Consider the following 17,550-nt stretch of genomic DNA (forward strand, 5'->3'; position numbering starts at 1 on the left):
TTCAGTTTCAAAACTACTCGCGTAAAATATAAAATACACCTAAATCAAATAGATAATAGTATTGAAGGAGGACACTACCTCAAGTACACACCCGTTTATCATGTCACAGGCTCGCGCATCCTCTCTCATTGCGCGTGCTGAATCGTCAATCAGATTCTCGCATCGATAGGAAATGGACTGTGCCAACTCTGGTGAGGGAGAGGTTAATTTAAATACCACAATATTTTCGCCAAAATAGAATTATGTATACGAATACAATCTCACAATGTATCCATAAATTTATTTAAACATCCCTCTATCTCATGTATAGAACGTTTTTACGTATTTCTAGGGTTTTTTGACAACTTGCGTGACTGAAAACACCCCTCTGTTGGACGTTTGAAGCATGTGGCTCACGTCTGGCTGGAAGAAGTTGAGCAGCAGAGAGAGCTTGGAAGGATGCAGGGAAGATGGCGATGAATGTAAAGAACAGAGATGCTTTTTATTCAAGTGCTGACTATTGCAATATCTACAGCTCTCAGCCTGTAAACTATGGAGATTGCAGTCATTATTTCCCCCGGATGACAGGTAGGAAAAGACCATGTTTTGAAAAATGTGTTTCAATGCATTGCGGTATAAGTGATGCTCTGCATCATATTTGCTTTGCACTGCAATGGTTTAAAATGGGAGTTTATTAGGAATCGCTCATTATTTTAAAATAATAGTAAGGTTTGTTAGCAGAAAGGTTTTGACGTCAACATAACCACTGACAGATTGAGAATGGACATCCCTATTTGCATTGCTAAAGGATCATGGCATATCCAACGTTAATGGAACACTATGTACATGACTAACATATTTAATATCTCACTGAAATTCTTCATGTGCACTTTTTGTATTGCCACTCTATATTCATTATATGATGAGATGCTGCTTAAGCTCTGTATGGATGTTATGTGTATGCATTAGATAAGTAACATAAATCATGTATGCAAGCTTTTTAAATAGGCTATATTCTTTTACACACAGAGTTGACCAATTATTTATTTATTCCCTATATACATGAACTTGTGCAGAATGGGTGCAGGTTTATTGCCACACTTGAGATACTTAAATCTGGCTCACATATATGAACCCAATGACTGTGCTGATATGGAGAGGCATGCAAGAGATCAATTATGATTTTTGGCTCATCACTGGTCAGCTCTAAATGTCCCACTAAGAGTCCATAACGTCACTCTCTGCAGTCCATGTCTTCACAAAACACAAGGTTACTTCTGTGGATTTTATTTAAGAAGACTCCTTGCACTCTGTTCTGTGCAAGTTATAGTTGAAGTGTGGCTCTTATTATATGGTAAAACACCATACAGTTCTGATCCAAATCCATACGCCAAAATAGAAGGATGAAATGTGTGATGATCTTAATAAACACTGAAAAACTGTACCTTAAGCACAAAGAGCAACCATGCATGTAATGCATTTATTCTGCTCTCAATAATTGATGCTGTCAAAGAACAATTGTACAATGCACGAACAGCTTAGAAGTGTTTTGCAGCGGTGTGGTGTAAAACAACCTGCAGCATCAAGTGATAGTACTGCTTTACCTTCTCATGTGCCCTGCATACCTTGCATTATAGATGCCCAATGAGAACAATCCTCCCTAAATCTAAAAATATTTGATCCCAGTCTTGATGAAAGAGCAGATGCTTGTTCCCGTGCTCCAACTGAACTTTGCATTGCTGCTAAATTAACAGTGGATTTAATTTGAATGGAGAAACCAGGTATGTGTCCGTGACCTTGAATAGGGACTGTAGGTTCTACTTAGACCTATTTCTGGGCTTGTATTCCCTGATGACCAAAAGATATCAGGTTTGTTTTCAGGTCAAAAGGAGAAGAATGTGAAATGGTAAGGCATTGTTAATTTTTGTAACATTGTAAATGATTATCTAATTTTAAGGGATTGTTCACCCAAAAATGAAAATTTTGTCATCATTTACTCACCCTCATGTTGTTCCAAACCTGTATTAGTTTCTTTTTTTCTGCTGAACACAAAATAAGATATTTTAAAGAATGTCAGTAACCAGAGAGTTGATGGTAGCCATTGACTTCCATAGTATTTTTTTTCCTACTATGGAAGTCGATGGCTATCGTCAACTGCAGCATTCTTTAAAATATCTTCTTTTGTGTTCAAAAGAAGAAAGAAACTAATACAGGTTTGGAACAACATGAGGGTGAGTAAATGATGACAAAATTTTCATATTTCATTTTTTCAACTATCCCTTTAAAGGGGAAGTGTGCAAAAGCTGTGCAGAAATGGGTTGTTCACTGGTAATTCTTTCATAACCAGACTTTTGACTGTCAGTGTAGCAAGTTGCAAGCTTTGCAACTCATTCTTGCCAGGAACTGCCTCTTTGACAGGAAAATCTGCATGACCAACATGAAAAGCAACCAATCACAGTTAAAGTCGGCATGCAACGGATAATTATGGTCATATTTTCTTCCCTAATTAAAGTGAAATGGCTTTTCAAATGATTACAAATATATAATATTACTTTATTTTTGGGACCATTAATTGGGAACTGATTGGATCGTAATCGTTAATCGCTAATTGCTGCGATCACATGTGAGTGACAGGTTCTGTAATGTTCCATAAAAAATTAAGAATTGTCTGTTTTGATTTAAATGTGCCATTTAGGGACAGGATTTATCCCAAGTTCCTTATAGCACAACACACTTGGGGGAAAAAATAACAACAGTTGTTTGAGCGATCTGACTCAACCAATTGTGATAGTTTGGGGGCAGGACTAGCTGTTTGAAACTTGTTTAGAATTTTTTTGTTAAAATAAAAAATTAAAATTAAAATGTTAACAGCTCCATTTAAGGATATATACAGTGTGGTATTTAAGAGTTCCAAGAAGTGCCTTTCTAATGAATACACCATAAGGCAACCGGAAACAGAACCATTTGGTGCATTCCTATGTCTATTTTGGTCGGCTGAATCATTGTTGTCATGATCCCGTCGGAACTGATACACTGGAAATATCACACAGCCACAAAACAGCTGACTGTCCAACCCCCCACTCGCCCGGCCGGCCTCAGTTCTGCCCAAGCGCCAAACACTTGCTGAGTTCAGGAGGCAGGAGTCAGCCTTCATCACATCTACTGGAAGCCATACTGCAAAGATTCCCTCTTGCTACAGTTACTGTGATTCACAAGACATGGCACTTATATACATCAACTCTATTATTAGAATGGCTCCTTTGTTGCACTAAAAAATTAATGTGGCCTTTACATCGCTGTTGTATGTAGCCCAGAAGACTTGTTATGTTATGTTTCATCAGATGTTTCTCCTAGGATTCCAATGTTCCAGCTAATTCCAATAGGAGTCTGCACAATCTGAACTTTAGCATTTCCTAATGCAGATTTCCCTCATGTTCAAGTTACTCACGCAAATTTGCTGGCTGCTTGGTTTGAGTGTGACTGCACCTCAAGCATATTTATAAGATGTACGATATGTCGGCCACCATATTGGAATCGGCCAATATATGTTCATTTTTTGTTCATTTATGTTTCAATTTTGCAGATATATTAAAGCCGAAAAATATTTCCTTCAGCTGAGACACTTCAAATTTGCACTGTTCACCATGAGGGGTTTGAATTGCTTGAAATATGATTGGAATCATTTCAAAAAAGGAAAATACAGTCAAGTCTGTCATATCGGCTACATAAAGTTATAATAAGAACATCATTATAATTGTGTGTTTGGGACATGGGTTTTAATAGTGAGACTTTTGTTTTGTAATCAGACTCTCAAAAATTATATAAAAATTTGGATTTCGATTTATCTGCAAATATATCGGTTATCGGCTTTCAAATATAAAGAATTATCGGTTATGGTATCGGCCAAAATTGTATTATCGGTGCATCTGCAATTAAAGAATATAGAGCTACAAAATTAATTTGAGCAATATAGCTCTGCTAATTTGGTTTTGAATGAATTTGATGGATAAATGTTTGAGTTCATGTTGAAATATCTGACTTTTGATTGCAAACTTGGCAAATCTGAGCACAGATCTGAGATCTCTTTTGAAACATTAAAGAAGAAATGTACGTGTCTTTTTCTTAGAAGAAGCAGTTTCCTTAGAAGCAGGAAACAAAAGCATTTGTTTTCTCTACATTTAACATTTCTGTCTAAGATAACAAATTGAGATATTAGGAAGATCTCTTAAAAAAAGTTTTTTTAGGCATCTATGGTTCCATAAAGAACCTTTAAAATGCATGGAACGTTTCCATTGCACAAAAGGTTCTTTAGATTATTAAGTCCATGTGAACTTTATAATGAAGTTGCGACCGACTTTATTGTGACATATTTTTAAGTGAAAATGAATATTTAATGAGAAAAAATAGAGTGTAGGGCTTGGCTTTAGCACACCTCCTCACCATCTCTTGCTCACAGCAGACTGACAGATGGAGGGCAGTGGATGTTCTGGAAGTTTCCCGTGCAGATTTTACTTGTACAAGTTGGTCAAGCAAATTCACTGTGCTGGCCAACAGAAAACTGTTTTGGTTTGAAAGTGGCTTTAGTGTGAACAGTGCTTCATAACTCTATGCTATTGAAAATTGACCTTTTTTTTGCCCACATTTAGCTGAAATTTCACTAATGTGACCACAAATTAAGAAAAAAATGGTTCTTTTAAGAACTGTTCACTGAAAGGAACCCAAAATGGTTTGTCTATGCATTTAATTTCTTAATTTCTCATTTTGACACCTACATTTTGTCTTTTGGCTGTCCAGGTCCAGACCCGGTTCTGAAGCCACCTCTTAGTTTGATGTGTCAGCAGCCACCTCAGCCCTTCCAGGCCATGACCCCGACTCAGAACCTCAGACCTCCACCTGTGATGATGTCGCCGGACCCCTTGCAATTCCCGCACTGCACTCCTCTAGCCGTAAAGCCGTCCCCTCACCTCCAGATGCCGCCCAACCCCCCCATCCCAGCGCCTCCTGTCCTCAGTCCAAAGCCCCCTGAGGAAGATGGTCAGGCGGTGGCCGCTGACCAAGAAGCCACTCTGGAAGAGCTTTGCAAGCCTTTGTACTGTAAGCTTTGTAACGTCACTCTCAACTCTGCCCAACAGGCTCAGGCACATTATCAGGTAATCTAACTCATGTTGTGGCCCACGAGGTATGAAAAGAAGATAAGAGAATAGTAAATGAATTCACATTCTGTGTTTATCAACAAAGTGATTTTGGCTTGCACAATATCTAACAACACCTTAATGATGGTTAGCCTTGATTTTTACTTTCAGTTTTTCTTTCAGTGAGATGTTTTTCTTAAGATCCTGATGACTGGTTTATGAAGCATAAACCGTCCTTTATTTTGTCTACAGGGGAAAAACCACAGTAAGAAGCTGCGCAATTTTTATGCTGGTAGCCAGCAGCCACCTCCCATTCGAATACTAGAGGTAGTAGAGCCTGTTTCCCAGCAACCCTCAGCCACTCCACCCACAGATTCTGCAAATGTGACTTCCAACCAGGTGCTTATGACTCTTAACTGGTGCATTTTTGTCCGAACAAGTGTGTTTTTTCAGGCTGTCTTGGAATAAGGCTGGACGATATATATACATTTTTACAATTTATTTGCAACGATATTGGTAGCTATGTAAAACAAAGCAACATTTGTGAATGCGTGTCAATTGACTAGCTTTGCGACACTTCCTTGTCTGGCGAGAGCATTTAAATGTTTAATTTATGTGCCTCTAGCAAACTTTTGGAGTGCGTGACTGGGCTGGACTAAATTTGTGAGCAGCCTGGAAATCTCTAAATGGGGGTGAGAATTCCAAAATGGGGTGTGGCTTCCTCCCATTGACTAACAGACACATGGCATGCATGCGTGATTCAGCACAAATTCCGCCCCGCAACCGAATCTAAAGAATTCATTGGTCATGTCAAGGCTCACGGGAGATTCCTGCTTTTATCTCGATGAGGGAGTGGGGATCCAGCGCTTCAAACTTGGGGGGATGAGAGGTCCCCTCTGCCCCATCCGAACACCACGAGCCACAAGCTCTTGTACCCCCCTCTTACGTAGCTGTCACCCCCCAAAGATGTTTATTTGTGTAAGATATGTATTATTTATATAGGCATATGTATTTAAATTGCATGTTTTATAACTTTAACACGTCTAAATTTAATATAAGATCAATTTATCTTTCAACAAGAAACGGTGTTTAACTTACAAACTTTTATATTGAAATGTAATTTGGAGGAAGCGAAAGTGTTTACGTGTGGAGACTCCACCCCTTTTTGGAGGTACCGCCCACTTTCGGAGTTCACCCCCCATTTTGGAGTTCTCCGGTCGGCAGCTATATCTTCTTGAAATTTGGGCCGGAACTATCTGTTTGTCTGTCAAATGGCAGCAAGGGGGATATTTTGAAACTTGTTGAATTGTTTCTGTTGTTTGATGTAGTAGCATCACTGACATTAACACCACCAGTTAGTAAATTCAATAATTTTCATGAAAGCCAAACTGTCCATTTTAATGAATTGATTCAGTAATTACAGTAGTAAATACTGTTAAATATTACAATTTAAAATGAATATTTGAATATATTTTAAAATGTAATTTATTCCTATGATGGCAAAGCTGAATTCTCAGCATCATTACTCCAGTCTTCAGTGTCACATGATCCTTCACAAATCATTCTAATATTCTGATTTGGTGCTCAAAAAAAACCTTTCTTATTATTATAAATGTTGAAAACAGTTGTGCTGCTTAATGTTTTTGTGGAAACCGTGATACTTGATGAATAAAAGAACAGCATTTATTTTAAATGGAAACCTTTTGTAACATTAATCACTTTTGATCAATTTAATTGTCCTTGCTGGATAAAATTATTAATTTCTTTTAAAAAAAAAATCGTATTGATCCCAAACTTTTCGACAATATATTGAATATCATCAAAAAGCTGAAAAAAATCAAGAAATATTTTTCAGGCTTTATCGTCCAGCCCTATCTGGGAGTATCTTTAAGTGCGGTTTGATCATGCGGTGTCACTCTGCAAGCATCCATTCACTAAGCCCATCGTGATAGTAATCAGAGACGTCCCTGTGGACGCACACCTTTCGTCGCTCCACTTTTTCTAAAAGCTCTACTGTCATTGTCCCGTCTGCAGCCACTTTCTAAGGGCACTAGCAGAGTCATACTGGCCACGGAAAACGACTACTGCAAGCTGTGTGACGCTTCCTTCAGCTCCCCCGCTGTGGCCCAGGCGCACTATCAGGGCAAAAACCACGCCAAAAGACTGCGTCTGGCTGAAGCGCAGCAGAACGCCACGTCCTCGTGAGTCTGTCACACCCACGCGCTCCAAGATAAAACAACCCTTAAACACGGAAAATCCTTCCATATTTGTGGGAGGTGTGAAACATTTTTCTATTTAGACATCAGTTATACAGTTTGTCCTGCAAGATTAGACTCTGAGAGGGGATGTCAGATGCAAAACGACAGGGTCATCATGGCCCCTTTTGTTGTTCCAATTGAGAGGGGTTCATGGGTAGTTGACATGAAAGTTAAAATATATCTAGGATATATATGTTCATACACTCATAAGAGTCTTGATGAAAAGAAAATCCATGTACACATTATGCATCAACTAGTAGGAATTTTTGCATGGAGGAAAATGTTTTGTTCTGGTAGCTTTATCTTAAGGCTGTTTTTGCATTGATAAGTGGGGCACTCATTTAAATGCCACTGTGGCCAAAGTTGGGCCGTCCTGATAACAAACCCAGGAAGATACATCCTGTTGCACTCCAAACGTCTTATTCTATCTGAGCAAACACGTCTATGACTAGTTAAGCTAGGTTTGAATCCTGTTATTCAAAACAAAACAAATTAGATGAATTAGTGATACAAGTAAAAAAGCAGCAATAGTACCAGTAGGGCTAGGTGAAAATTCATGTATATTCACTTCAAAGTGATTTTGCTGATTATATACAATTTATTCTTGGATATCTTATAGATTTAAAATATTTTTATATTATTTTTATTTGAGCGTGTCATTAAAATGAATATTATTTGAATTTCACGATCCGCTCTTGACTTGTTACTTGCTAATATGAGAGTGTTTAATATCGTCTCTGATTTCAATTTCTGTAGCAAAAATGCTGCTAGAGTTAGTAATGCTGCTGTCCCTTTGAATGAACTGATTCAAAACTATGATTAATCCACAAAAAAAGTCTTTGTGTAGCATTTTCAATGTATTCAAATGTTTTTGTAAATATCTTGCAGGTAAATATTGTTACACTGTATTTTTTTCCAGAGACTTGTCCGACAGTCAGAGACGGCCCCGGAAAGAAGGGTACGAGTACAGATTAATGAAGAACCGCAGGGCTCATATCAACACTGCCATGCCAGGTATTGCCTACACAGATTTACCTCAACAAATAGTTTAGGAGAGACAGATTTTTGTCATCATGTGATCTGTCCTGTGGGTTCGGTTTTCTGCTCAGTGGTCCAAGCTGTGGTGCAAAACCTCCATTTGTGATCAGAGCTTTGGCAGCAGAGCGCTTGGCAGCTGCGCGTGTTAGTTTGCCAGCCTGTGCTAATGTAGCGCAATGCGCTAGTCTCGCTAAATGCAGGCCGAATGCCAATGCTTTGGTCTATGTAAGCCGATACTCCACCCCACGTCAACCCGGGCTCACGAACGTCACCCACACGGTGGCAGATCTCAATCACACACATGCCCCCATTGCCCCGTGGTCCTGTCCTCACATACGCACAAAAACACACGGCATAGCATTCATTTTCCCCACTAGCCAGGTTAAAGCAGTTAGCTTTTGCATGTGATTTAAAGTTCCTAAATTCTTCTTACTTAAATTCAAATTCTACAATTTGCATCCTGTTTACCTCGATTTAAATTTAATGCAAATTCAGGGATTTAAAAAGCATTCTCAGTTCAAATCTGAATGGCACACAGCTGAGTATGCATGCATTAAATATGGTGTTTTCTATTTTATTAGATATTTATATATTAAATGTAATGGCAAAGCTGAAATTTCAGCATCATTACTCCAGTCTTCAGTGTCACGTGATACTGTTTTAATATGTTAAAACAGTTGTGCAGCTTAATATTTTTGTGGAAACCATGATACATTGTTTAGGATTCTTTGATTAATAGCTTATAGCAATAGAGCAATAACAGCATTTATTTGAATGTCTTTACTGTCACTTTTGATCAATTTAATGCATTTCATCTGAATAAAGGTATTGTTTTTGACCCCCAAAATTTGACAGGTTGCATAAACATGAAAATTTGCACATAATCCCCAAAGTCAGAGTTTGGCTTTGCATTCCAGATGATGTATTTCATCATCTTATACTGTATATCTGCTTATTCATGTAGCCATTTATTTGATGCTTCGTTTATTTACATGACCTGACATGTTTCCTGTGCTGTTTCAGGCCCTTATTACAACCCACGGCCGAGGCAGCGAATCCCACGAGACCTTGCGATGTGCGTCACACCCAGCGGGCAGTTCTACTGCTCAATGTGCAACTCGGGAGCCAGCGAGGAGGCCGAGTTTCGTCTTCACCTGGAGAGCAAGCAGCACAAAAGCCGAGTGTCCGAGCAACGCTACCGTAGTGAGATGGAGAATCTGGGATACACTTAAGAGGCATCCATTGAGTGATTCCCAGATCCTGAGGAAATAATCTCGCAATTCTTCAAGTAGCCATTGCTGTTTTAAAATGGAATATGGCTTTTTTATATATATATATATATATATATATATGCTTTGTTATCCTAGACGCAATTTATGAGCTTAAATTCGCACACACTGCAAAGAAAAAGTTTCTTTTGTGCCAGACTGACAGGACCATTAATTGGTGGCATGGAAAATATGAGGAAGCTTTATTTAATAAGGGATATCTAAAGTTGGAAATGCTCATAAGCACAGATCTAGGATCAACTGGTAAATAATTATTATTTCTAATTCGCATGAAAGTAGTAAATTCTTATCCTAGATCGCCTTATGAGCAAGTACACAAATACAGTATTAGTGTATACTGCAGTGTTGTGGATTAGATACTTTTAATATGGACTTGTGTATATGTCTATCATTTCTTTATTATAATTTATTTACTTCTAATTACTAAAATGACCTCTAACATGCTTTGGAGAGGTAATACATGTAAAAATGTATGTTTTTTTTCTCAGCTAATTTTGCGTGCAATTGATTCCTCAATAAGGGTCAAATCTAGCAGTTTCCTAAACAAACAGAAGTGGCAATGAGCCGTAGATTCACTGTGTTTCTTCAGGAGCTACAGAACACACACGTTCAGTTTAGAGACTGCATTACCAGGAGAATCCACAGTGCGGGTCTCCGGCGTGCCTGCTGAATGTACTGTGAAAGCGATGACAATAGATCTACCCCCGTCTGGCTTTGCACACGTTTACTAGATGTAGTGGGAGATTTTCAGTCTGATAGACGTCATTTGGTCTGTTTTGGGGGTGTATATCTGATGTTGTTAACTAGCTTGCTTCAGTTTGAAATTATTTAGGTGATTGTTGTTTATTTTCATCTTGGATTATCCCCAAGGAATCTCTCCCTACACTAAAGGGAGAAATGGAAAACATGGCTATTTTTAATAAGGACTGTGCCCCCCCCCCCCCCCCCCATGCCACTACCTCACAACCCTCTGACTTGGTTGTTTTCAAGTTGGCCTACCAAAGCTTATCTGAAAAAATAATCATTGATCCCCTTAGCTTTACATCAGTATAAACTAAAATCTATTTTGCCTCCAATATTTACTGACATGGGAGAAGCAGGAGCTATTAAAGTCACCATGAAACGGAAGTAGCAATAGTCTTTTCTTCCTTATTGTGACGTATATCCAAGTGAAACGGCTTCTCGAACAAGAAAAAATCTAGTGCGGAACGTGATTTTGTCCATTGGGAGTTGATTGGATGGTTGTGGTTTGCTATTGGTCGATTGACAGGTTGCCCCGCCCTCGCGCCAGTACACACGTCATCAGAGAAGTGAAGAGATGCTGCAAGATTAAAGATAAATTTAATAAACAAGTAATAAAAACTCAGTGAGTGTTTTAGCGCAATTTTCTGACGTCATGGGATCACAACACTAAGAGATAGTAAATCTTTTTATGGTTTTTTTTTTTGTTTGTTTTTTTTTCGTTTTTTTTGTGTGCGTTCCCGAGATTAGACCTTCCTTAACATAATGCCGAAAACCCGAAGTCTCTAGGTGGTCTGGTTGAGGAGGAGATAGAAGTGCAAGATTGGTGCGCACAGACAGAACAGAAATCATGAGTTAACAATCGCAATTTTGTCCGTAGGAAAATTGCGCTAAAAAAATAATGATGTGCACAGATAAATCATTTATATTAAATACTGCAATATTCCATAAAAAAATTAAGAATGGTCAATTTTGATTTTACATGCTTCATGTGTTTTGTTCATGGATGCATGGTTTTATGCATAAACATTCCCTGTCCCCTATTTGATCACTTAAATTGCTATACATATTTTATCAAAGACATTTACAATATTATAAACAGAAGTAGTGACCCAGTTTTACCTTTGCTGTCTGTTTTGTTGCACTCCTTAAATAAGCTATCACTTTTCAGTGTTGCAGTCCATTGTCACAAAACATTTGCGATTGTAATACTTCTCTGATTTAGTATTAGTTCTGCATGAAATTATTGCTGCTTTGTACATATTAAGAGGACGACTGCACTGCAAGAAAAGGACCATTTCAGAACTGAATTGCACTTGCTAAGGAATGGAAAAGACTATTGTGGTTAGTTCATGACATGCTATATATTATTACGCGGACATCTACGTTCATTCAAATCAAATGTTTACAGTGGGAATCATCACAGGGGACTTATGGGAGAGCTAGTCGGACTAATGGACTCAGTGGAGCCGTGAAGACATCTTAAATGTGCCTCGGAGTATAAAGCCTACTCAACTGTGATGTTGAACATTTCATGTTGTTCTGCTTTGAATATGTTTCCAGTAGGAGGAACTTACAGTCCTGCATACCGAAAAAGTACTGAACATTTACGTCGAGCTCTTTTTATATACAGTAAATGTGGTGATTTGTTTCTTATGTACTGTATATATTGATATAAGATCACTTTGCATTTTAAACATGTTAAATGCTAATTGAACATGTTCATAGTGGAGATTATCATAATATGCACCACTGATCATCAGTTTGATGATTGGATGGTAAAAATGCCTTGCAGTGGATAAACACAGCAGAGAGGCCACAGGGAATGGGATCAGAACATGTTGCGAGTCGGACTAGAACCTGCATTATCCACATGAGCACTAGAGCTGTACAACTGTGCTGGTGTTCTCCACTGGCCGTCATTGTATTTTCTCCCGGAGATTCACCAGAGGAAAGCCATATCCTGTTTTGTGTTTTGCGGTCAGGAAATTGTGACCCTGGAAACAGACCTTCCCAGAGGACGCCAGCAGGGACACTATGGAGAATCCCAACAGTCTATTTCCTTCAAGCCAATCCCCATTTATTCTAATACCTCTGTTTTAATTTACACGTTTTTTGTTGTTGTTGTTTCTATTGAGTCATATTAATGTTTTCTAAAGGACTAGCAGACATATTTTATTTTGAGGAGCATCAAAATAAAATCTAGCTGTAGTGCCTTTTGAAGGCATCTTCTTTTAATGGTTGCCTTTTCATGTCCATAACCGGCCTGAGTGCAATACAGATGATGTGATGATATTTATCTAACCTTTTCCTTTTTTCCCTCGAGGTGTTTTAAACAGTGGTTCAATGTCTTGAATGTACAGTACAGATAAAAGAACATTTTAACTTTATTGTATAGAGTCCTGGAACTCTCATTTTGAACGCAATATAATGTATTAATAAAATATTTAATTAAAAAACTTCTTTCAGTAATTTGTCAGCATACTTTGTGTGTTTGTTTATACTATTCTTCTTCTTTTTCTTGTGGAAATTTGCCGGTCCGTGAAACTGGCTTTTTTTATATTAGATATTCCAAGGCACTGTATTAATATTGATATCAGTGCCGATAAATGGCATAAAAAAAAAAATTAAGATTAAAGCACCTTCCAATGATTTATATTGCTAGAATGTTCAGCATGAATCCAACCGACAATAATGTCATGATAATATTTGCATTCTAATTACAATTGGCCTCCTTTACTATATATATTTGCATACAGGATTGTGATTTGCATCCCCCCCCCCCCCACCCCCAACTTAAAAAGATAGTGTGGCATTTTGTTTATGCAGAACTAAAGCCATAAAACCTCACCTTATAAATAATTGGTGAACATCAAACATTCTTAAGCACTCTGCTGTTTGCTCACTCCACCCATAAGTCTGTGCATTGCTGTCAAAATGAGTGGGAAATGAGTGGGATGCATTGTACAGGGCCAAGTCAACTGACAAACTTGTGTCCTGTTTTTTTATGGACTGCATGGCTCAGGCCCTGCGGGAGAAATGACAGCTGGAACAGGGAACAGTAAGGCTGGGAATTCCACTGGCATCATCTGAGATTAACAGATGTGCTGCATGGGCTTTGATTCTAATGAAAGTGTTTGTTTTTCTTCACGATCACTGTTGTCAGATCTTTCACAACAGTTAAAGAGTTTTACATTAAAATGATTTCTATTCAAACTTAATATACAGATAACTATATATTAAATTCAGTCTTAGTTCGTTCAATTATTCAATCACATTCAATTCATTCTTTCCTCAATTACATAAGGGGTTAATGACATATCTAGTTTAAAACGCATGCAAAGTTTTAATATTGTATTCATGTTGTTTTCATACGATTTAGATTTTTTTTAAATAGTTTTAAAGTTTCAATTTGGCAGACATTTTTTTCCAAATATTACTATTTTAGCTACATATTGTTTTCCTTAAGAAAGAACAATTTATCAAGGTTTTCTTTTCAAAAATGTAATGATTAAATTATTTTTATTGGATAAAAGTGACAAATTTAGACATTTATAATATCAGGAAAGATTTATATTTTCTCTTATTTTGAACTTTATAATCATCAAAGAATCCTGAATTGTTTTTATCACAATTTCCACAAAAATATTAAGCAGGAAAAAGTTTTTAACATTGATAATAATCAGAAATCTTTCTTGAGCATCAAATCAGCATATTCAAATTATTTTTTCTGACGGATAATGTGACACTGAAGACTGGAGTAATACATTTTAAAGACAAATAAAATAGAAAACAGTAAAATTGTAATGATATTTCACAATATTACTGTTTTTACTTTTCCTTTTTGACTGAATAAATGCAGCCTGGCTGAGCATAAAGTAAGACACGTTCCTGGATTGACATCTTTTCTTGATCTTGGAACAACATTCCTGTCCAAAAACATATTCCTAACCCTAACCCTACCCATAACTTATCCCTAAAATCAGTAATGACAATAATGGTGTTGAAGTCCCTTGTAAGACTAAATGACATTAACTATAAACCTATCCCTCAAATCTGATTGGTTGATTGGAATGTTGTTCCAGGATCAACAAGGATGTTGAACCAGGAACATGTTGTACTTGGTGAAATCACGTTCCCCGAGCACAAGAGACTTTAAAAACATTTACAAATTATGCTGACACTAAGCTTATGAACAGTAGTGTATTTTTTAGCTTTGATTTCTTATATCAGCTTTAATTCCCTCATCCTGTCTGTAATTGGACGCATGATTTCATTACCAATAGGAAACTGTGTGTTCTCTCATGCTCTGTTGACAGTCTGCCTCGTGAGGAAGTGAGCCGTCTGCTGTCATGTGTGCAGTCCACGACTTGGAGCTAAACACACAAACAATTGTGGAGATGGTTATTGATTTCAGGAAGAAGAACGCCCATCTCCTTCCTTTACAAACACAGTGTTCCACCAACAGCACAGAGTAAACAGGAATATCACAAGTATGCCTATGCAAAAAGGCCCATTTTGCTTTGAAATATGTGTCCAGTAGCAACGTATAGTAACAAAATAAAAATATTTAAGCATACTTTAACTCTACTTTACTCTGACAAACAAAAAAAATACACATTTAACTTTAAACGACTTTGTTGCCGCACATTAACCTTGATTAAGGCTATATTCAAGTGGTATATGTTAAAAAGATCATAATTAATGTCTACATAAGCCAGGGATTATTAATCTTTTAGATGCCACGGACCGTATATTATATAACTGGGGGTCCGTGGCATCTAAAAGTTATGATGCAGATTTTTTTTAAACATGTGTAAAGTATTATTTGGAAAATATTACGTTTTTACATTATTAAATTTCATTATTAATGGTTTTACTTACTATGTTACTGTACTATGTATTATTTATTGTAATATTTAATGATTTATATTATTTTAATGTAATATTTATTTATTTGAATAAACTTTTTATTATTTATTTCTTTCTATATTTTTATTACTTTTTTGTCATAAACTTTTTAAGTATTTTTATTTATTTTATTCTCTTCGCTCTTTTTCTCTGAACATTTCCTAGCACTCCCTTACTAAACCTCACACACTCCCCAAACACAGCATGAGGCCCAATAGTGTCACTTATGACATCAGTCTTAATAAGAAATCATGCTGTCATACTACAACTTAACCAACAACTGAGTCACTGAGCAATGACAGGAATGTGTGAGAGAAGAAGATATTTCCACTCAACACAGAGCCAAACACATTATGCATTTCATACTGAAGAGAATGACTTGTTTTGTTCTGCTAACAATCAACAACACGGCCCAAAAACACCCATATATTTATCTTGGGTGTACAGGCAAGGCAAGGCAAGTTTATTTATATAGCACATTTCATACATACATTAAGTAATTTATGTTTGTCTCTTATCCAATTTGCAGTGCCATTTGAGTTTAGAATCAAAAGGAGGATGCAGAAATAAAATACAGTCGGACGAACAGTGGCACAGTGCTCATTCAGTAAATGCACAGCTAAACAGAAGTGTTTTGAGTCTGGATTTGTATGTGACTACTGTAGGAGCACATCTGATCTCTTCTGGAAGCTGGTTCCAGCATAATAGCTAAAAGCGGACTCGCCATGCTTAGAGTGAACCCTTGGTATTTCTAGCTGATATGATCCTAATGATCTGAGTGATCTGTTGCGTTTATATTCAGTGAGCATATCTGCAATATATTGAGGTCCTAGGCCATTGAGTGATTTATATATCAGTAATAATACTTTAAAATCAATCCTAAATCTAACTGGGAGCCAGTGTAAAGACCTGAGGACTGGTGTGATGTGTTCATATGTTCTGGTTCTGCTCAGCGTTCTGTATGAGCTCCAACTGTCTTTTGGTGTTTTTGGGAAGGCCAGTGAGGAGTCCATTACAATAATCCACCCTGCTGGTGATGAAAGCATGCACAAGTTTCTCTAAGTCTTGTCTGGAAACAAAGCATCTAATTCTTGCAATATTTTTCAGATGATAGTATGCTGATTTAGTAATTGCTTTAACATCTGACTTTAGAGTCACACCCAAGATTCCTGACTTGATTTTTAGTTGTTTGACCCCTAGAGTGAAGGTATGCGCTCACCTTGAGAACTTCATCTTTGTTTCCAAACGCAATGACTTCACTTTTGTCTTTGTTTAACTGAAGAAAGTGTTGGCACATCCAACTGTTGACTTCATCAATGCATTGGCACAGAGAGTCAATGGGGCTGTAATCGTTAGGCGATAGGGCTAAGTAGATCTGTGTGTCGTCTGCATAGCTGTGGTAGAATTGAGCCTTGAGGGACTGCGCATGTCATGGATGTCCTTTCAGAATGATGGTCTCCTATACTCACATAATAACCTCTCCCATCTAAGTATGACCTGAACCATTTTAGGACTATCCCAGAAAGCCCGACCCAGTTTTCCAGCCCATCAATAAGTGTGTTATGATCGACAGTGTCAAATGCAGCACTGAGAACGAGTAGTACCAGAATTGATGTTTCGCCTGTATCAGTAGCCTTATTTAAACGAATATTGTTTATTATCCTTATGAGTGCTGTCTCTGTGCTGTGATCGGAAACCAGATTGAAAATTGTCAAAGTATCCATTTGAGATTAAGAATTTGTTCAGCTGATTAAAAACAGCTTTTTCAATGGTCTTGCCTATGAAAGGAAGATTTGAGATTGGTCTGCAATTGCTCAATATGTTGCTATCCAGATTGCTTTAAAAGTAAAGGCACTCCAAGCAAATCGCTAGTGTACTGGTTTAGTCATGTAATATTGAAACGTTTGTCTTGAGTTTTGCAAACCATTAGGCCTATAACATCACTTCTGAATAAAATATGTCTAATCCAGATCTATTGATTTACAGAAAAAAGTGCAAAAGCATCTCTTCAAAACGGCCAAGTAACATAATCAGACATTTTGTAGAAAAGGCACCATGCTAGTGTTTTTACACACACACAAGCAACTGATCTCACTCAGTCAAAATTCTGAGGCAATAGCGCCATCTAGTAGCATTACTTTGGCATTATCAACGGCACGCATTCTTTCTGTCTTTCAGGTGCTTTTTTTTCAGGTGTTTTGT

At 37.4% G+C, this 17,550-nt stretch overlaps 1 protein-coding gene across 1 annotated transcript; it reads left to right on the forward strand.

Annotated features, from left to right (window-relative positions):
- The first annotated feature begins 422 nt into the window (after positions 1-422).
- Positions 423-9,701, forward strand: zmat3 (zinc finger, matrin-type 3). Its single transcript, XM_079857745.1, has 6 exons — positions 423-567; positions 4,774-5,129; positions 5,364-5,510; positions 7,146-7,312; positions 8,289-8,383; positions 9,431-9,701. Exons 1-6 carry the CDS (start codon positions 450-452, stop codon positions 9,637-9,639), a joined length of 1,092 nt encoding a protein of 363 aa, XP_079713871.1. The 5' UTR covers positions 423-449; the 3' UTR covers positions 9,640-9,701.
- Positions 9,702-17,550: the final 7,849 nt, after the last annotated feature.

The sequence above is a fragment of the Squalius cephalus genome, assembly GCF_949319135.1.
Source record: "Squalius cephalus genome assembly, chromosome: 22".
Lineage (NCBI taxonomy): Eukaryota > Metazoa > Chordata > Actinopteri > Cypriniformes > Leuciscidae > Squalius > Squalius cephalus.

Excerpts from the sequence above, each read along its gene's own strand:
- zmat3 (XM_079857745.1), top strand. The coding sequence starts at position 450 with ATGGCGATGAATGTAAAGAACAGAGATGCTTTTTATTCAAGTGCTGAC. Across the intron at positions 568-4,773 it reads TTATTTCCCCCGGATGACAG|GTCCAGACCCGGTTCTGAAG; the intron begins GTAGGAAAAGAC and ends TTGGCTGTCCAG. Across the intron at positions 5,511-7,145 it reads CAAATGTGACTTCCAACCAG|CCACTTTCTAAGGGCACTAG; the intron begins GTGCTTATGACT and ends TCCCGTCTGCAG.